Source organism: Dipodomys merriami, unplaced genomic scaffold, assembly GCF_024711535.1.
Source record: "Dipodomys merriami isolate MVZ:Mamm:240054 unplaced genomic scaffold, mDipMer1.0.p SCAF_19, whole genome shotgun sequence".
NCBI classification, from domain to species: domain Eukaryota; kingdom Metazoa; phylum Chordata; class Mammalia; order Rodentia; family Heteromyidae; genus Dipodomys; species Dipodomys merriami.
In genome coordinates this window covers 955,781-977,637 of record NW_027203270.1, presented here as the reverse complement: position 1 = coordinate 977,637, position 21,857 = coordinate 955,781, and the positions used below count along the sequence as shown (strand labels likewise).

The window sequence follows — 21,857 nt, the reverse complement described above, 5'->3', positions numbered from 1 at the left end:
TAAAAACTAAGGGACGGCACCCAGGCTCTGAGTTTAAGCCCCAGTACCAAACACACACACACACACACACACACACACACACACACACACACACACACACACACACACACACACACTTATTGGAAAGACAAAAAAGCAGTCAATTATCACTCCTGATTTAGTAACATATTAACTTATTAATTTTCACTAAGCATTGCATTGCTTATATTCACAGTCTATGGAGGAACAGAATAAAATGCAAAGTCTCCTCTTAAGCCTCTGTCATCATCTGGTTCATCTCCCTAGAGACAGAACCAATGTTCCCAGATTTTGGTCGTCATGCAAATATACTTCGAAACAAGTTTGCGTATGTTAAAAACATACTTCTCCACTTTTATACAAATAGTAGTAAGTAGTGCTCTTCATCTGGATTTTTGTCACCTATACTAGTTAGATTGCCTCTGATTTATTGGCACTCATCCCCATGTCTCTACATGAAGACCCCCCCTCCTCCCTTCACCCCACTGCCCTCTAAACTCAAGGACACTTAAATTCATTCTAATATTTCATTATAAAAATACCATGCTTGATAATAATATGCATATGCTGTTTTTCATCCCTGTTAAAGTATTTTTATGAAGAATCTTCTAGAAAAGTTGAGTGCTGAGTTAAAGGCCCATATACATTTGCAAATATGACAGCCATTGCTAAATTCATTCAGTTCCACCAAATACACAATTTTCCTTGCTAGGTTCATACTATAGGTGTCTATAGTCATCATATTCTTGAGAAATTGCATCTCGATGCAACTTTAATTTGTATTTTTTTCAGCTTTTAGTGGCTTTGGTTGGCAATATGGAATTTGGGGGCTCTTCCATGATAGGCAGGGACGCTACCGATTGAGCCATGCCCTCACCTCCATTTTGGATTTTTTTGGGGGGGAGGGGCGGTCTGGTCGTAGGGCCTGAACTCTGGGCCTGGGTGCTGTCCCTCAGCTCTTCAGCTCAAGGCTAGCGCTCTACCACTTGAGCCACAGCATTACTTCCTGCTTTTTCTGCTTATGTCCTGCTGAGGAATTGAACCCAGGGCCTCATGCATGTAAGGCAAGCGCTCTACCACTGAGCCACCTTCCCAGCCCCTCCATTTTGGATTTTAAAAGATTCTTTTCCCACAGTGGCTGAATCATTTAGATATGGAGTTCTTTCCCACATTCCCAAACTAGAAACGTTCCTGTTTTGAGCAACAAGCTCTTAATGTACTCTGCTGAAAAAGTGTTTCATCAGTTACGGAGATTATAATTACTCACACCACAGTATTTGAAGAGAGCCAGCATCCTGAACCTATGGCTTAGAAAGAAGGCTTTCCTGAACTCTGATTGATTCAATTTGATGGTCTTATTGTATCAGAAGAGATCAGCAGATGGTCACAAGAGTTTATTGGTAGTTCTTGCTTGATAAGAAATGTACTCATTATCTTACCCATGTCATTGTAACCCCTCTGTACAGTATTTTCACAATAATAAAAAAAAAGAGTTTATTGGTAGCTCTTCTGGAAACAAGCATGTTTAATCTTAATTTATAAAAGATACAATGTCTGCTAATGTCCAGGTTAGTGGATATTGTCATTGAAATGCTTCAATTACAGTGTATAATTTCTGTATGATACTAACAATCGTTGGCCTGTGAATGTGCAAGTGTGTCTATGTGTGTAAATGCCTGCATATATGCGTGTGTGTGCGTGTGTGTGTGTGTGTGTGTGTAGAAACTGGAATTCTCATAGTGATTCAGCCACTGTGGGAAAGATTCTGGTAGTTCTTCACATGGTTAAATTAAACAGGGACTATAAGACCCATCAATTCCACTGCTAGACATGTACACAAGAGAACTAAAAACATGAAAACATGTCCCCAGGAGAACTTCTGCACAAATATTCACTTCAGAATTATTCATAGTAACCCCAAAAGTGGTAACAATCCAAAATATCTATCCAAGTACAAATATACAAACGTGCACTTTTTTTTTTTGGTCGGTTGTGGAGCTTGAACTCTGGGCCTGGGCACTGTCCATGCGCTCTTCAGCTCAAGGCAAGTGCTCTACCACTTGAGCCACAGCGCCACTTCTGGTTTTCTAGTGATTTATTGGAGATAAGAGTCTCACCGCCTTTGCTGCCCAGGCTGGCTTTGAACCAAGATCCTCAGATCTCAGCCTCCTGAGTAGCTAGGATTACAGGCGTGAGCCACCAGTGCCCAGCTCAAATGTGCACATTTGTAATTTGTATATCTCCAGGCATAGAAAGGGGTGAAGTAGGGCTGGGAAGGTGGCTCAGTGGTAGAGTGCTTGCCTTTTATACCTGAGACCCTGGGTTTGATTCCTCAGCACCACATAAGCAAAAAGAAAAAAAAAAAGCTGGAAGTGGTGCTGTGGCTCAAGGGGTAGAGCACTAGCCTTGAGCTGAAGAGCTGAGGGACAGTGCCCAGGCCCAGAGTTCAGGCCCCATGACTGGACCAAAAAAAAAAAAAAGAAACGGTGAAGTACTGATATATGTTACTACCTGAGTGAACCTTTAAAAACATGTGAAAAGAAATTAGTCACAAAAGCCCACCGGATATATGGCTCCATTTATATGGAATGTACAGAAAAGGCAACTCTATTACAGAAGCCTGTAATCCTAGCTACAGAGGAGGCTGAGTTCTGAGGATCTTGATTCAGCACCCACTCAGTCACACTAATGCTGGAAGCCCTTAGTGCCAATTAACCAGAAAACTTCTGAAAGTAGAGGTATAGCTCAAGTGATAGAGCTCTAGCCTTAAGCAAAAAAAGCTAAGATTGAACGGTGTTGAGTATAAGCCTCAGTACCAGCACAAGCAAACAAATTAGAATGTAGATTAGTGGTTTGTTGCTTACTGTTGGGGTGGGATGATTGAGGGCCACTGGAGAATGACTGTAAAGAATATAGTATTTCTTTTGGGGTTGATGAAAATGCTCTAAACCTGATTGTTGTGATGGTTGCCCAACTTCCTAAATATTCTAAAATCTGATGTATCATACACTTTCAGTGATCTAACTATAGCTTAGGAAGAATGGTTCAAGAAAGCTGTTATCAGTAAGATTCAATAAAACAAGTGTCAATAAACTCAAGCCAAATATTGTCCCTTGATCAACAACAAGACAGGCACCCAAACAACAAACTCTATCCATTACCTTCCCAGCCAATTCCCAAATGTCCTGCTGTAACAGAAGCACTTTCTTGTTTTTGATTATCTTTCTTGATTACACCAGGTCTCACTGTGATCTCAAACTTGCTATCCTCAGGCCCTAGTGTCCTAAACGCTGGAGTTAAAGGTAGATACCTTGATGCCCCCACATACTTTCTTTTTCCCTTCATTTATTTTACCCCTTCTTCCTTCTGTTTCTTCCTCTCTAAACTCAAAGTAGAGTTAGAACAGAGAATATATAATACAGAATCAGATTTGAGTGTAATTCCAGCAGCATAAGATCATATCTTTTTGGAATATATTTGTATTTGGTCAGATAATAAGTAATACTATAACTATGACATTTCTTTGGGACTAGTGACTTATGAGTGTGATATTTGCATTCTTTTATTTTTTATAAATAATGCTTATAAATATTTGTCTAAAAAGTTTATATGTATACATGATGATTACTAGCCCATATTAGTAATATTTTTTTTACCTGAATCTGGTTGAAACTTTGGTTCTTTTTTTTTTATTTATTTTTTTGTGCCAGTCTTGGAGCTTGAACTCAGGGCCTGGATGCTTTCCCTGAGCTTTTTCGTTCAGTGCCAGAACTCTACCACTTGAGCCACATTTCTACTTCTGGCTTTCTGGTGGTTAATCAGAGATAGGAGCTGGCTTTGAACAAATATCTTCAGATGTCAGCCTCTTGAATAGCTAAGAATACAGGCATGAGCCACCAGTGCCTGGCCGAAACTCTGGTTGTTTTGATGGTAGAAATAGGTCAAACTTCGCACATGGCCTATATTTCCAGTTAAATATGGTGCTCAAATGATGCACAGAAACCTGCACAGCCCCGTGCCCATTAGTCATTAGCTGGCCTTATCTTGAGTTCTGGTCATTTGAGGAAATGAATTTTGCTCAATGTCAACTGCTGAGCCCTTAAAGGAACTGTCTGGCCACTGTTTCAGCCACACGGAAGTATTTGAAGCTTCAGATTAATGTCCTACAGGCTGAATTTAGGTTTCTAAGGTGACATATATTTGTAAGTTACTTTTTATTTTTGGAACAAGAAGTAAAAAATGTATTTTTTTGGTCAGTATTGGGGCCTGAACTCTGGGCCTGGGTGCCGTCCCTACCACGTGAGCCACAGCACCACTTCTGGGTTTTTCTGCTTATGTGGTGCTGAGGAATTGAACCCAGGGCCTCATGCATGCAAGGCAAGCACTCTACTACTGAACCACCTTCCCAGCCCAAAAATGTGTTCTTAATCTAACCACTGAGACATATTAAAGAGAAGCTAGCAAGCAGCAAGCCTTTCTTAAGAAAGGCTCTCTAGGCAGGGGAGATATCAACATTACATGTCTCTCTCTGGACAGCATATTTTTATCTTTCCATGCTTTGCTCTTAGCAACAATGTTAATCTCTCATGCCAATCTTTTGATGGGAAACAGTACCTAGCAGACCAGACGCTAAAGAGTTAGGCCCATTTGAGAATTTCTTTAAGGATCACCAATAGATGTGAATTTTCTGGTTATTTTCTACATATTGCCTAGTTATCTTCCCATCTCCTCAAACAATGCCAGTGCTATTATTATCCCCCAAAACGTAAACTTCTTTTAAACAATTCTTTAAAAAATGTATAGTTTCAGTTATTAGAGGTACTGTAACAAAACACCATAGATTATGGTGCTTATACAACAGAGCTCTATTTGTCCATAGTGCTAAGGATGGAAGCCTGAAAGTGTTGGAAAGTTGATTTCTCCCAAGTTGATTTCTCTTCTTGGCTTGTGGTGCACTATCTTCTCCTATGATAGTCACCTAAATCTCCTGTGTGTGTCTGTGTCCCAGGCTCCTTTACAGGAACAGCAGTTGTGTTGGATTAAGGCCAACCTATATGACTTTTTACATCTGAATTAACTATTTGGGGAGATATATAGTAATGTAATAATATATAATATAATATATATAATATATAATAATAATTTTGGCATTATTACATTAAGTTTTCTTTCTTTTTTTTTTTTTTTTGGTTGCTCATGGGGCTTGGACTCTGGGCCTGGGCACTGTCCCTCAGCTCTTCAGTTCAAGGTTAGTGCTCTACCCATTTGAGCCACAGTACAACATCCATTTTCTGGTGGTGTATTGAAGATAAGAGTCTCACAGACTTTCCTGCTTGGACTGGCTTTGAACCGTGATCACTCAGATCTCCTGAGTAGCTAGGATAACAGGTGTGAGCCACCAGCACCTGGCTTGCCATTAAGTTTTATTATTTATTTATTTATTTATATCTCTAAGCAGTTATACAAAGTTATACAATTGAACACATCAGTTTCTGAGTACAGTGCATCTTGATTAATTACACCTTTGAAGAGCCTGTCTCCAAACACAATCACAGTCCTGGAGGTTAGGAATTGGTGGTGTGTGTGGAAGGGAGTGGGGACATGTAAAATTCAGTCCATAAGAAATGCAAAACATACATCTGCAAGAAAAATATAAACATATGAAAAGTAAGGAAGGATAGTTTTATTCTTTTAAACAAAGCAAAAGTCCTCTGTTGGTTTGTCCTATATTCACATATTTCTTTTTGTAGTTTTCCTTTGTTGTTATTGTTGTAGGTGTGTGTGTGTGTGTGTGTGTGTGTGTGTGTGTGTGTGTGCGTGCGTGTGTGTATGAGTCTTGGAATTTGAACTTAGGGTACGGGTACTGTCTTTTAGATTTTTTTGCTTAAGTCTGGTACTTTACTACTTGAGGTATACCTCCACTTCTAGGTTTTTGGTGGTTAATTGGAGATAAGAATCTTGTGGACTTTTCTGCCTTAGCTGGCTTTGAACCTTGATTTGTAGTTCTCAGGTTCCTGAGTAGCTAGGATTACAGGCATGTGCCACCAGCACCCAGCTTATCTTTGGTTCCTATCTTTTCATTTATAATACCCAAAGCAGTGTAAGTATATGTCTGTTTCATCAGGAGTCCAGGATTATACAAATAACCCAATAACCTGGTTAGTTGCATATTGCTCTTAATTCAATTTCCCTTAATGCATTTGCTTAGATTTGCTTGTCACTTACATGTTTTTCTCACATTTTCACTCTCTCAGGTCAACTTAAAAAAAACTCACTTAGCCGGGCGCTGGTGGCTCACGCCTGTAATCCTAGCTACTCAGGAGGCTGAGATCTGAGGATCGCGGTTCAAAGCCAACCTGGGCAGGAGAGACCGTGAGACTCCGATCTCCAATAAAACACCAGAAAACCGGAAGTGGCGCTGTAGCTCAAGTGGTAGAGCGCTCGCCTTGAGCTGAAGAGCTGAGGGACAGCGCCCAGGCCCAGAGTTCAAGCCCCACGGCCGACAAAAACAAAAAACAAAAAACAAAAAAAAACCTCACTTAAACTCTGTTTGAACAACTTGTACATACTATAAGACAATAGTGGGAAAATGTAACTATTCCACTAGTTGCCTAGCTTCAAGTATTTATTGCCTATGGGGGGATTTCTCTTAAATAAATATATATTTAGGTCTTATTAAAGAAATATGTTTCATTGCAAAAGGAGGTTTAATTTAAGCATCATACATGAACTGGTATGTCAATTACCCATGTCAAAGAATACAGGTAGAAAACTCTTGGTGCTTATAGGGTGGGAAAAGTCATCCTTCCTTCCTTCCTCCCTCCTTCCTTCTTCCTTCCTTCCTTCCTCCTTCTTCCTTCCCTCCCTCTCCCTCCCCCCTCTCCTCTCCTTCTTTCTGTCTGTCTGCATGCCTGTCTGTTTGTCTGTCTTGTACTAGTATTGGGGCTTGAACTCAGGGTCTTGAGCTCTTGTCTGGCTTTTTCACCCAGAGCTGGCTCTCTACTACTTGAGCCACATCCTCACTTTCACTATCCTTCCTTCCTTCCTTCCTTCCTTCCTTCCTTCCTTCCTTCCTTCCTTCCTTCCTTCCTTCCTTCCTTCCTTTTCTGGTTACTGGAGATAAGAGTCTCTTGGCTTTATCTGACCAGGCTGGCTTTGAACTTTGATCTTCAGATCTCAGCCTCCTGAGTCAGTAGGTCCCAGCATCCAAGCCATTTACTGGCAGCACTCTGAATTCTAGGAACTGCAAATAAGAAATGAGATGACACACAGCACAATCACCATCAGATGATAGGAGCAGGTTAGAAACACTACTGCAGGCATCAGAATAACTTTCTGAAGATTGCTTAATAAAACTGTCTGATATCTGGTTATCGTGCCTCGAATGTCTGCTGGTGACAGGATACAGCATTTGGAACATGGCCATCAGATTTGGGGAGGGGGGCTATTATACCATTTCCCAGTTTGCCAAAGTTTCCAGGGAGTTCCTTATTACTCTGCATCCATTTCCCCCATAATTCTGGGCAAGCTGTATTTATGTTTTGATAACCACCTTCTAAACTGCTCCCGTTCCTCTTCTATGAGCATTAGGCAGGAGTTGAAGATAGAATTTTAGTCTATATTCTGGGCTGAACAGCTTGGATGGATTTATTGGGGGGGGGGGAGCGGGGACCAGTACTGAAGCATGAACTCGGAGCCTGAAACGCTGTTCCTTAAGCTTTTTTTTTTTTTTTTTTTTTCCTGCTCAAAGCTAGCACTCTACCAGTTGAGCCACAGCTCCACTTGTGGCTTTTTGGTGATAACTTGGAGATAAGGGTTTGAGGATTTCTTTCTTGCCAAGGCTGGCTTTGAATCTCAGCCCTCAGATCTCAGCCTCCAAACTAGCTAGGATTACAGTGACAGCCCTGGGCTCTTCTAGCCCTCCCTCCCCACAACCTCCTCTGGCACTTAGTCTGGGCCAGGCTTGGTACCACAGCTGAAGCTGATTTTCCTCAGGAAGTGATGTATCAGATGGCTTTCAGTGTTACCATTCTGATGTTGGGTTCTGAGGTTCCAAGGACTGTCCTACTTTTAGGGGATCCTAGGCCTCTGTAGGCACGATGGAAGCTACCAATCTGCTCTTCTCCCCCACGCTTCTGATTCTGCAAACCACCAGGGCCGGAGACTGCTTGGCACACCCGCTGTCTGACCCAGGGGGGGGGGGGGCTGTCTGGGCCAGGGAAGCATCATCCAGCGCCTGGCTGTGGGTGGGTCCTGGCGGAGGCGTGTCCGGGGAGGCGTGGCTTGCGCCGCTCCGGGGGGCGTGGCCAGGGGGCGTGGCCGGGGCGGGCGCACGCCGCGCCCTCGCCAGTGAGAGAGGCCGAGCTTGCTGCATTGCAGCCGCCGCGGCGCCGCTCGGCTCCTCACTCCCAACAATGGCGGCTCCGAGCCCGAGCGGCGGCGGCGGCGGCGGCGGCGGCGGCGGCGGCGGCGGCGGCTCCGGGGGTGGCAGCGCCAGCGGCATCCCGGGTCCTGGAGGGTCTCCGGCGCCCGGCCACCCGGCCGTCAGCAGCATGCAGGGTAAGGACGGCGGGCGCGCCGGGCCCCGGGCGCCCAGGCGCGGTGGTCAGTGCGGTCGCGGCCTGTCTCTGCGCCCGGGGACGCTTCCCCCATCCCCGGTACCCGGCACCGGGACCCCCCCCCCCGGACCCCGGCGCCTCCTCACCTCTCCCCTCTTTCCCGCTCCCGCCTTCCCGGCTGCTCGCTCGGCCCGCCGGCCGCAGCCTCGGGGCCCGGCCTGGGTCCTGCGGCCGGCGCAGGCCCCGGGCTGCGGCCTCCGCTTGCTCTCAGCCCTCGGCCCTGCCCGGGCTTCCCCGCCCGCCCTGTGGGGCCCACCTGGCCCGGGGACCGCTCCCCCTTCCAGACCGCCGCTTACCTGGCGCCGATCGGACCCCCGTTTCCGGGATCCGAGGCGCACCCCCCCTCCCTTTCCCCTCCGCCCGGGCCTCGCTCGGGTCCGTCCCGGCGGCCACGCAGGTAAGGCGGCGGCGTCCCGGCCCCCCCGAGCCCCTCGGCCCCCCGCCGCCCCAGAGGGCCTTTCTCAGGTCCATCTTGCTTCTCAGATCGGGCTGAGTTGAGAGCAGACAGCCGGGCTGACCTCCGGGGGGAGGAACCCCCCACCCCCACCCCACCCCGAGGTGCTGCGGGGAAAGCTGCGTTTCCCAAGTGTTGCCGGCTGTCGGTGATCTCGGAGGACCTGTGCGGGGGGGGGGAGTGGGGGTCGCCCAGGCCTGTGCCACCTGTGAGGTAGGTAGACAGCCGTGGCCTTGGTCTGTGTCAAGCCGGAGCTGGGTGCTAGCATCGCATGCAGACAGACAGAGAATGCCAGAGTGGATTTGGTTTAAATGGAGACACTCAGAAACAGAACACGGTGGTGGTATTGGTGGGGGGGGTCAAAGTGTTAGTGTGGGATGCTCAGAGATGCTCTGCTCTCCTCATGAAGGGCCTTTCCCTCTGGCATGGAGGATGAGCTGACAGGGGGCCTGAGACTATTAGGAACCATTTACTTAAGTTTACTAGGGGGAATTTTGAATAATAATCCTTTAAAAAAATAATTGTGCCAGTACTGGGGCTTGAACTTAGCTCTATGCTTCATCACTTGAACTACAGCTCCACTTCTGGCTTTTTGGTGGTTAATTGGGAATAAGTGTCTCATGGACTTTCCTGCCCAGGCTGGCTTTGAACCTAGGTCCTCAGATCTCAGCCTTCCTGAGTAGTTAGGATGACAGGTGTGAGCCACCGGTGCCCGGCAATACTGCTATTTAAAAAAGAGAGCATCTGAGAGATATTTGACCACTTTAGCAGAAGACTTTGGATTGTTAGCAGAACTGGTTGGGTATCCTTGGTAATCACTAGGACCCCTGGTTACTTCTTGATCCAACTGTTCCTGAAGGGTTCTTTTTGTTTAGTTAGGGGCCAACAGACATATGTGGGCTATATTGTGTTTTGCGAAAGCATGCTGTGATTTAGGTAACAGAGATGGGAATTTTACTCCTCTTTACTGCCCTCTCTATAAGGTAAATTTAGACTGCATTAAAATAACTGTGATTGGTAGATTGGCTGGATGATGTCAGAGGTCTGATGACATGTCCTGTGCAGGCCCTAAGCTAATGAATTCAAATCAAGTTAGTTTTGGATGGTTGCTATGTCACACAGCACACTGACAAGGGGGAAGTACAAGACTGATTTCCTGATCTTACAGCTTCACAATCTAGTTGGTGTTAGGAATAAATGAAACAGCACAATGGTAGTTTAGGATTTATGACTTGTCCAAAATGGGTGGTTTATAAGGCTTACAAAAATATTTCAGAATTAGATTTTTGGAGGGGATTTTGAAAAAGCTGTATGAATTTGAAAAGCTGTATACATTTATTTATTTGTTTATTGTGCCCAAGACTGGGGCTTGAACTCAGGGCTTGGTTGCTGCCTCTTGGCTTTTGTGCTCTACCACTTGAGCCACAGATCCACTTCCAGCTTCTTGGTGGTTAGTTAGAGATAAGTGTCACTTGGATTTTACTGCCTTGGGCTGGCTTTGAACTAAGTTCTACATATCTCAGTTTCCTGAGTAGCTAGGATTATAGGTGTGAGCCACCAACACTTGACTTTTTATTTTTCACTGAAGGTAATTTTTTGTTGTTGTTGTTGGTCGTGGGGATTGAACTCTGGGCCTGGGCGCTGTCCCTCAGCTCTTCAGCTCAAGGCAAGTACTCTACCACTTGAGCCACAGCACCACTTGACTTTTTATTTTTAAGATGGGGTCTTGTTATATTATCTGCGCTTTTATGCCAACTCCTCTTTCCTCTCACAGTCTGCTTCTACTTCCTATCTGAAAAGCTGTCTTTCTGAGAGCTAATGCCTGTGCTCTTCCTTTCCTCATCATTTAATTGTGGACTTGTGGGATGCATCTTGCTCAGTAGACACTGGACATCCTTCTGTGGTCAGACACAGTGCTGGGCACTGGATAAACTTGCATACATTTTCATGGCTTGACCTAAGTGACCCAGGAATGGTCTACATTGGTGAACACTGTTTTCTTTATATCATAAAGCTTAATTGAGGAGAACTCTGGAGTCCTGGGTCTTATTGGCCTTACCAGGACTTAAGCATTTTATCAATATGAACAAGGTACTTAACCTCTCTAAGCCTCAGTTTAGTTTCTCAGTTGGAAAGCAAGAGTACTGCTTATCTTTCAAATACTTTGGGAATGCATTTATGCATTGTACATATAGTAAGGATGCAGCACAAGTAGCTGGTGCTCTTAGTAATAATCTTGCTACCTATAGAGGTCTCTTTTCATTCTACCTCCAAGTGCCAAACTTGGGAAGCTTTTTACCTTTACCTGTCAGTTCTTTCACTATTACTAGGTCCCACTCTTTTAACCTGTGGATGTCACCATTTTCAGTGTGGAACAATTCCTTTCCTAGACTATTCTGGAGGATTCTTTATTCTCAGTCAGACTTCACATTCATCTTTCTTGGGTCTGACGATTCTCAGATGGTTATAGTGAAAATGATAAGAAGTAGAAGTCACAGATTTGCTCTGCTTTTTCTTTTTAAAAGTGGTGTGTAGATGAATTACAGTGAGTTTGATTTGTAACAGTTATTCAGTTACATTGTCATACTAGCACTTGTGGGTTTTTTCTTTTCCTTCCCTTCCTCCCTTCCTCCCTCCCTCCCTCCCTCCCTCCCTCCCTCCCTCCTTCCCTCCCTCCCTCCTTCCTTCCCTCTTTCCTTCCCTCCCTCCCTCCCTCTCTTTCTCTCTCTCCCTCTCTCTCTTTCTTTCTTTCCTTCCTTCTTTTCTTCTTTCCTTCCTTCCTTCCTTCCTTCCTTCCTTCCTTCCTTCCTTCCTTCCTTCCTTCCTTCCTTGCTTGCTTGCTTTCTTGCTTTCTTTCCTTCTTTCGTACTCCTTTACCACTTAAGTCAAACACCAGTACAGGAGTTGTAACTTCTAATCTGGTAATTTTTTTTTCTCTTAATGTTCTTATCATTGTCCCTCAGATAATGGAAAGAGTTGTTAATTTTGTTATTCCTCAGGTATTTGTATGTTTTTGTTCATTCTGCCTCTTTTTTTAAACAAGTTGAATAGTTTTTAATACTTTGGTTCTTTGGTAACTAAAACTATCAAAATGTATGGTTCTTTGGTGACTATAACTATCAAAATATAGGTCAGCTTGTCATGTGAGGAAAATAGTTTTATTTAAAAAAACCAAAAACACTCCACATTAGGACAAGTTTGCTTTTCAGGAGAAAAGATATCCAAATGAAGTACTATGAGACCACAGTTTTATTCCTAATAGTTCAATAATACTTGGTCATTGTAGGTAAATGTAACTGAGAGGTTGTGTAGTAGAGTACTATAGTATGATTGTTTAGTCCATGAAACCCCAACCTAAAGTATGGGATTGACTTGTTAGTATTTGAGAATCTTCGTAGATTTTCTATGATGGCAAATCAAAAACTTGGCTAATGTAGCTAGGATAATGGAAGCCTGTGAAAAGAAGTGGATCCCACGTAATTAATCTCAGGTGGAATAGCCTATCATGGTGGATAGAGCGCTCCAGTGGAGAGTTCAGCAGCTCTGTAATGGAACTGCAAAGGCAGGCTGCCTTCTTCTGCAGCACTAGCTTTATCTTTGCCTGTAGTAGTGTTTTAGAAATGAAAACATTTTGAAGTGGGAGAACCTTGAATTTGGACCCAGGAAACCAAGGCTCAGAAAATTGCTCTACCAAGCATAAACTCTGCATCTTTGGGGGAAATTACCTTATTTTTCAAAATTTTAGAGTTTCTGATCCATTAAAACAGGGATAAGAAAATAACGAAAGAAAATAATTGGCTGTGCAAATTACATTTTTAATGTATACAAAAAGTGCCTTGAAAATTACATATCTAAGTATATAGTGATTATTAGACATGTTTGCCTGTTCTTGTTGGCTAGTCACTTAAATTTAAAAGATCCCTCAAACATCAGAAGTTAAGGACTTAAGTCTGAGAGAAAAATAAAGTGTTTGATGAAATGTTACTCAGGGAACTGAGAAATACCACTTAATTTTTTGTTTGTCTGTTGTGTTGGGTGCTAGTAAGTACCAGGGCTTCTACTTAGGACTTGCTTTGCTTTTTTGCTCTAGGCTGTTTTACTCATCTATCATGTGAACCACAGCTCCACTTCCAAAAAATGTTTTCTTAAAGTGGTAAAAATTTGTGTGTGTGTGTGTGTGTGTGTGTGTGTGTGTGTGTGTGTATTCTTTTATTCTCCTAAGACAGTGTCACTATGTAGTGTAGGCTGGCCTCAAACTTTCAGATTGACTTCAAACTTTGAATCTTTCTTGCCTTAGCCAGCTTCCTGAGTGCTAGGATTATAGGCATGCAACCCTAGGTTCACCTTAGACTCTACCATCAATTCTGGAAAATGCTGAACCATTTGTAAGTACTTTTTAAGGAAATAGATACAAAGTATCTGTGTCTCTGATTCTTGAAATGTGTTGCTCTTTTCTCTTAGGACTTCAATATTGTCTGATAGTCCAAAACTTCTGGTCCAGTCTTCACATATTTCCCCTTAGCTGAGCATGTTATTGATTAAGGTAGTTTTGGCATAGTTAGTCCCTTTCCAAAATTAGGGAACTAACATTTAGTCACTGTGCTCTCATAAAGGAGGGTTTTTACTTGTCTATTTGCCTTTTGTCTTCTTCTTAGTCTTTTCCCTTCTTAGCTTTTCCCTTATTACATGGCTGCATACAGGTTCTCTGAGCTCTATTTAAGTCATTTTTGGCTGTTCAAATACCATCAAAGAAGCTTTGCCGGAAGTGATGCACATTCAGTAGACACATAATTGGAAGCTCCAGGTTACTTTTTTGCTGTCTTTTTGTGTTACCCTCTTCTAAACTGTCTGAATGGTTACAGTGGCAATTTGAATTCAGAGGCACTTTGAGTGGGAATCTACAAATAAATAGAAAACTTTGAGTCAGGCATTGGCTCAGGATGCCAGTGTCGATTTCAAGAGAAACAGCATCCTTTTAGCAATATATATTTAATGCATTTCAAAAGTTAACACCATATGTTCCATTCTGACTAAATTTGTCATCAAATGACTGTTGTGCTGATGGACATACTCCCTGAAGTCCTACTGTATCTTCACATTCAGCCAGAAAGTATTCAAGGGCAAGAAGTCTTGTGATGTACTTAATTACAGCCACACAGGGAAAGGGAGCATTGGCTAGTATGTTAGTGCCCATCAAGATGGGTCAGGAGGACTGAGTGCCAGAGGAACTTTTCAAACTATATTGTTTCTCAGTCGAATCCTGCACACAGAATTTTCAAAAAGGCGAAACAAGACGTACCTTGAATGCATTCTGCATATAGGTTGCACTTATGTCTTCTTATTGCTTGGCTTTGCTAAAAAACAAATGACAACTAGTAAGACATGGAACTACTTTGGGCATTTCTCTGGAATCAAACTGAGATGCTTGTTGGAGGGTGTTTGGTTGTTAGTCCTCAGGACACCAGGCTGTGCCTAGGAAACATGTGGCTAAAGTATTCTGTCAGAAAAACAAAGTATCTTTTTTCTCTCTCACTCCTTTCACATTATATCAGTCATCAGAGACTTCTGTAACTTCAAAAGCTTTTTTTGATTGTTTTTTTTCAGTACTGGAACTTGAACTCAGGGCCGAGGAGTTGTTCCTCAGTGTTCTGGCTCAAGATTAGCACTCTACAACCTGTGCCACACAGCTCGACTTCTAGCTTTTGGTAGTTATTTGGGGATATGTGCCTCAGGTTTTCCTGCCTGTGCTGACTTTGAACTGTGATCTGCAGATCTCACTCAGTCTCCTGAACGGCTAGGATTACAGTAATGAGCCATTGGCACCTGGTCCCAAAAGCATTTTATTTTTTTGCCAGTCCTAGTGCTTGAATGCAGGGCTTGGCACTGTCCCTGGGCTTTTGCTCAAGGCTAGCACTCTACCACTTGAGACATAGTGCCACTTTTGGCCTTTTCTGTTTATGTGGTACTGAGGAATCGAACCCAGGGCTTCATGCATACTAGGCAAGCACTCTACCACTAAGCCACATTCCCAGCCCCTCAAAAATATTTTAAAGGTTCTACTTTGCAGAAGTATTATCAGATCGCACACTTGGAAGCCTTCTGTTATTTTGGAGTGCCATTCACAAACCCCAGGTGGTTTACCTTGTTTCTGACCCACTATCTATAAATTGGAATTCCCAAGCTGGAGTTCTGAGAAACATGTTTGCCAGTTTATAAAGAATGTTACGAAAGCTAAAGATAAACTACAGATGAAAAGATGTATTGGGCAAGATGTGAGGGAGCTTCCCTGCCTGGAGCCTCCATTCATTCAGTTCTCTGGAAGCTTTTTGAACCCTGTCCCTTTGGGGTTTTATGGAGATGTCATTGCCTATCTAATGCTAATGCTCTTGTTGGGAAAACCTAGCAAGGCCTGTCTGCTTTAGCATTTTGGCTTCTCTTCTCTCTGTGCACCAGTCTTGCCCCTATGCTTGGAAGGGAACCTAGACCTAAGGCCTCAAGCATGCCAAGCAGAAACTCTACCTCTGACCCGTACCTTTATCCCTTATCCCCCCAGCAGAGAATTGCTTTATGGCTATCTCCAAGACCAAAAGGCCAGGCAAAATTAAAAGTTCTAAGAGCCTCATGTGTGGAAGAGAAATTCTAGTTTCTGTGTCCTTACCTGGGGAGGGAGTCATGAGCCAGGAACTGTACATGGAAACCAAAAAGTATGCATTTTAGTTAAGTTTGTTGATTCATCACTGATGACAGAATAGGTTCTGAGATTGGTTTTTTGCCCTTAAACTAGGCATTGCTTTTATTGTATTAAAATATTGTTGACAGTCTACCATTTGTAGTTACATGTAACTTAAAAAATTCTCATGTGTGCTGGGTGCCAGTGGTTGACACTCAGGAGGCTGAGACCTTGAGGATCAAGGTTAGGGAACACCCCAGACAGAAAATTCTCCAAGACTCCATCTCCAATTAACCAGTGAAAATGCTGGACTAGAGGTGTGGCTTAAGTGGTAGAGCACTGACAGTTCTTTACCTGGTACCAACGCACACACACACACACACACACACACACACACACACGTAGAGCACTGACAGTCAACGCGCGCGCGCACACACACACACACACACACACACACACACACACACACACACACACACACACACACACACACACACACACACACACACACACACACACACACACACACACACACACACACACACAGCCAGAGCCAGCGAGTGAGCTAGAAAGAGAGAGGGGAGAAAGAGGGGGAAGAGGGGAGGGAGAGAGAGGGAACTAAACAACCAAAACATACTGATTCATTGATTTATGTAGTTCTGGGACCAAACCCAGCACTTTGTGCATGCCAGGCAAGTGACCTACCAATATCCTTCTTTTCTATTTATTGTTTACTTTATTCTGCACCTTTCTTTTTGGTCATACACCCTTAAATATATATCTAACTACTGGTTTTTCATACACTTCTCAAGTTTAGTTTTCATGCTCCATTCCTCATTTATACTGCCATTTTGTGCACCTCTTCTTAGTTTTTTTTTTTTTTCCTCTTTGCTACCTGGTAACAACTACTCAGGCTATTCAGAGCTGCAAAAGGAACAATTGCCTTAGAATTGTTTCAGCAGCCTCCTCTAGTTGTGGTAAGAGGTAAGATTTTTCCTTCCTTCTATGGCAAGCTTCTGAGCTTATAGAAGCCCCTAGTGCCCTCGCTCCTCTGATGCTGGCAGAGAAACCCTTCCTTCCCAAGTTGTACTCTGCTCTTTTTGCCTGGAAAGAGGCTGGCTGGCTTTTAGTTTGGGTTTGGCTGGCTTTCTTGATTTTCTTCCTGGATTCTCTTCCTGCTGCACTTGGGAAGGAGGCTGTGCAGCAAGTTGACCTGTCTGGTAAAGACAGGTCAGTGCCTCGATGTCCAGATTTGCCCCGAACTTGTTTTCCATGAAGGCTTTCTCCACTGCTACTTCCTACTTGTTTGCAGGGTTAGGAAGTCAGAAGTGGCTGCTTCCATGGTGCACCCAAGGACCTTCTGTGTCAAAGTAGCCATGTTAGCATTTTTAATTTTTGTACATTAGGAATGATAACTGTCTTCTTAGAATCCTAAAAATCATGGTAACTGGACAGTTAAATATACTTGTATCTACTTAAACATATCCTCTCTTTAATCATGGCTCTTAGTGTTACATATTTTGATTGAATTTGTATAAACAAACTTACTTTGTTTTCCCTACAACAGTAATATATACAAGCATAGGTAGAAGAGTACCCAGTAAGCTAAGAAATGAAAGAATATTTTATAAGGGTTTTGGACTTTTTTTGGGGGGGGGGAGGCCCAGAATATCAGTATGTCATCCAGTTGGCCTCAGACTCATGATTCTTCTGACTCCTGAGTGCTGGAATGGACATCTTCACCAGCGTGCCCAGCAATGACTTTTGTTTTAAATAACTTACTTTGCTAGATCCTGGATCCAAAAGAGACTCCAAGATACCCAGTTAAAGGAGCTTGAACTTCATTACAGCCCCATTGGGTAGTCTTCCTGGGAAAGGAGGAGCCCCGAACTCAGGGTAGGATGGGTTTTTATAGGGTTAGGTTACATGGAGTTACATAGACAAGCCATGCAAGGCAGGTTTGGCACATTTTCATTGGTTATGGGTATGTGACCTTTAACTTCATTTGTTCTGTATGGGAAATATCATACATAATAATTTGCAATAGGCAGCCCATAGTGGGACCACTTGGTGGTGGTCTGCAATTGTAAGACAGTGGCGATGTCACCTGTGGGCTTAAGGCCTTGCTACTGAGGCAAGCAAGCAAGGTTGCAGAAGCAACCATAGCCTTGAGTCACAAGAGCATAGGCAAAACATAACCTTGACTTGGTCAGCATGACCAGTACTATCAATGCTATTGACACTATTACAGCAACAACAACAATAATATAATAATAATAATAATAATAATAATATTATTATTTTGTCAGTGTGGGGCTTGAGTGATGTCTCTGTGCTCTTCAGCTCAAGGCTAGCGCTCTACCACTTGAGCCCCAGCACAACTTCCGGTTTTCTAGTGGTTTATTGGAGATGAAAGTCTTACAGACTTTTCTGCCCCGGCTGGCTTTGAAGTGTGATCCTCAGATCTCAGCCTCCTCAATAGCTAGGATGACAGGCGTGAGCCACCGGTGCCCAGCTCAGAAATGATTTTCATTATAAGCTCCTGACTAATACAGCCACTCAGTGCAGCTGGTGGTAAGCCTCAAGGTTGTTAGCAGCCTTCTGCAAAGCTGCCAGCTTGGTGAACTTGACTAAGGGAGAGATGTTCTTTTTTTTAATTTTTATTTTTTAAAGCAAGGATGGAAAAAGGGGCTAACGCTGACTACTAGTCAGCCTTTGCCAGGGTTTTTCTTTACCAAGAGATTTTTCCCTTTATTAATAATTTTGTTCTGTTTTCTGATTTTACATTCTAGTTCTCATGGATATCCTTCTTTTCCAAGGGAAAGGGAGGGGGCCCAGGAGAGAGAGTACATGTCCAACAGCAGGAGGCACTGAGGCCAGACAATAGGAGGAACTTTCTGCCAGTGAATAGCAACTCAGAGATTACAGATCCATTTTATGAAGAATCTGTATCTGTATATCTGTCTCTCATGCACACAGACAGACAGACAGACAGAGAGGGTATAAGGAGATCGGTTTGGACTTATAAAGTGTGTTTGTATTTGGCAGGAGATTTCACCCTTTCTTCTTGTGACTTCTGACATCTTACCCTGATCTTACAGTTTCCAAGGACACTCCATGCTCATTTAGGAGAATTTCAGCTTCTCCTCAGTAGTTCTTTGTCTTACCATTCAACATTAGTGTTTGAATAGAAAACTAAGTTGTCTTTTTATGTGTGGTTAAGTTTTATTTATTTATTTTTGGTCGGTCGTGGGGCCTGAACTCTGGGCTTGGGTGCTGTCCCTCAGCTCTTCAGCTCAAGGCTAGCGCTCTACCCCTTGAGCCACAGCGCCACTTGCGGCTTTTTTTCTTTTTGCTTATGTGGTGCTGAGGAATCGAACCCAGGGCCTCTGGCATGCAAGGCAAGGGCTCTACCACTGAGCCACCTTCCCAGCCCAGTGGTTAAGTTTTATAACTTATGAGTTAACTAAAGCTTTTGAGTCATGGATAGTAATTAATCACATAGACTTTCAGGCGTACTTCTAAACCAGTAATTTGGGTTGGTAAGATGATTTGTAATGTATTCTGAGTTTGTAGGTTGAAAACTGTGAAAATTGGAATATCTTGAACTATTAAGGGTTAAGTGATATTTTTGTTGAATATATGGGAAAAATAAAGATGAAGACAATGTCACACTAACCTTGATTCACTTTCATATATTATTATTAATTATTATACTATTACTATCATTATTATTTGGTGGTGCTCAGGGCATTGTGCTTGCTAGTCAAGTGCTCTTCTGTGAGCCATGAGCAAAACCCAAGAGCTGAGTTCTTAAAAGAAAGCTCTGGTGTTATCACCATGGTCTCTGTAATAGCGGAGGTAATGTGATTTGAACTGTTCTTGAATTACTTTTATTCAAAATGTAATATAAAAATGCAATGTCATGTTCTAATTTTGGTTTGTTTGATTTACAGTAAATGAACTGGAACTTATCTCTTTTACTTTAGGCTTTCAGATAAACTTCTGTGAAAAGGCACAAAGTAAGCTATATATTTTGATATTATGCTACTTATATTTTTTTCATATCCATCTTGGTATTGGGAATGTGTCCACTGTTGTTCAACTAACCAACCATGGCAGTTTTACATTTCAAGAGCTTCCATTTTTCATTCTGCCCCTCCCTCCCGAATCTATTCTTAACATGCTTGGCTAGAAATTGTTGTTTTTACTTGAAATAGAAAAATGGTGCATAGAGCTGGTTACGTGGAGCTGGCAGTATAGCTCAGTGGGAGAGCTCTTGCTTAGCATGTGTGAAGTTTGATCCATAGCACCTGGAATAAAAGGAACAAATATACCATTTACATAGGTGTAGGGAAATATAGTTATTTAGACTTGACTACAATTTAAATTACAGTTTGAAGGAAGATCTCTTTTAAGTTAGGTGCAAAAACTATCTAACTGCATTCATTGATATTATGCTTTAAAACTGATCTAATGAATCCTTTATTTATTTATTTATTTATCTATCTATCTTGTCTGTTGTGGGTCTTGAGCTCAGGGCCCGGGCACTGTCCCTGAACTTCTTTTGCTCTAGGACTAGGCTAGCACTCTACTGCTTGAGCCACAGTGTCACTTCCAAGTTTTGAGTAGTTAATTGGAAATTAGGCTCTCATGGGGACTTTTCTGCTCCATCTGGCAAACCATGATTCTCAGATCTCAGCCTCCCAAGTAGCTAGGATTATAGACTGAGCCACTGGTGCCTGGAAAGTTTTTTTCTTTAAAACAAACTTATTTCTTCTTCTCCTTCCCATTCTGAATTAGGATCTGAGTCTTCCTAAAATACAGAATAGATTTTCTGTCAAAAAAAAGAAAGTTTATAAAGCTGAAAAATGTATTTTGAATTTTTTTTTGGGGGGGGGGTCCAGTCGTGGGGCCTGAACTCTGGGTCTGGGCACTGTCCCTCAGCTCTTCAGCTCAAGGCTAGCGCTCTACCACTTGAGCCACAGCGCCACTTCCGGCTTTTTTCTTTTTGCTTATATGGTGCTGAGGAATTGAACCCAGGGCCTCATGCATGCAAGGCATGCGCTATACCACGGAGCCACCTTCCCAGCCCCTGTATTTTGAATTTTAAACTTGATTTTGTATACATTATAATCAAAACTTACGTCAAGGAAAATTCTCTTCATTTAACATACAGATATTCCAAAATATAATGTTTTCTATAATTGCATTTTCTTTATTCGTGGTTTGTGGAGGATGGGTTGCTACAGTGCACCATTCTTAAGTAAATTAGTGTAAAGGGAAAAATCTTATCTGGAGAGAAAACATTCTGTTATAATAGAAAAGTGTGTGTGTGTGTGTGTGTGTGTGTGTGTGTGTGTGTGTGTGTGTGTGTGTGTGTGTGTGTATGTGTGTGTATGTGTGTGTTTAAATTTAAAATGCTTAGTCTATTGGATGATTGTTGTGCCTTTCTGTGAAATATAGTGAGTAAAAATTTATTTCTTGAATAAACTCACGAAATAAATATGTGGTAAATAGCAGAAATAAGGCAGTTAAGTCCTAGAGCAAAAGTTTTTAGCTGATACCTTAACATCTTTCTCAGATGCTTCTATTCTGTTTTGAAGGGAAAAGAAGGGTACTAGGATTTGAACTCATGGCCTCATACTTCCCAGGCAGGTGCAGTACCACTGAATCTCCAGATTGTCACTTTTCTCTTACCATAAATAATAAACTAACAATAGTACATGGTTTCCTATAAATATGTAATATATACTAATAATGAAGTTATAACTTTTATGCTTTTTTTTTTTGTTGTTGTTGTTGGTCATGGTGCTTGGACTCTGGGCCTGGGTGCTGTTCCTGAGCTCTTCAGCTCAAGGCTAGTGCTGTGCCACTTACAATGCCACTTCCAGTTTTCTGGTGGTTAGTCTTACCAAGCTTTCTTGCCTGGGCTAGCTTTGAACCATGATTCTCAGATCTCAGCCTCCTGAGTAGCTAGGATTATAGGCGTGAGCCACTGATGCCTGGCTTTATACTGTTTTAATTTTAGTATAATGTGATTTTTAGCTATTTTTTTTGTCAGTTGTGGGGCTTGAACTTAGGGTCTGGGCACTGT

The 21,857-nt window shown here is 42.7% G+C and overlaps 1 protein-coding gene across 2 annotated transcripts in view; it reads left to right on the top strand.

Moving 5' to 3' along the window:
• The first annotated feature begins 8,407 nt into the window (after positions 1-8,407).
• The window catches only part of Map2k4 (mitogen-activated protein kinase kinase 4), a 101,409-nt gene continuing 87,959 nt past the window's right edge, over positions 8,408-21,857 (top strand). The window contains exons 1-2 of one of the 2 annotated variants that reach the window (XM_070026936.1): positions 8,408-8,577; positions 19,750-19,782. In XM_070026936.1, coding sequence (XP_069883037.1) covers positions 8,433-8,577; positions 19,750-19,782 — 178 coding nt within the window. In that variant the 5' untranslated portion in view covers positions 8,408-8,432. The remainder of the gene's footprint in view (positions 8,578-19,749; positions 19,783-21,857) is intronic. The other variant, XM_070026937.1, reaches the window with a different exon arrangement.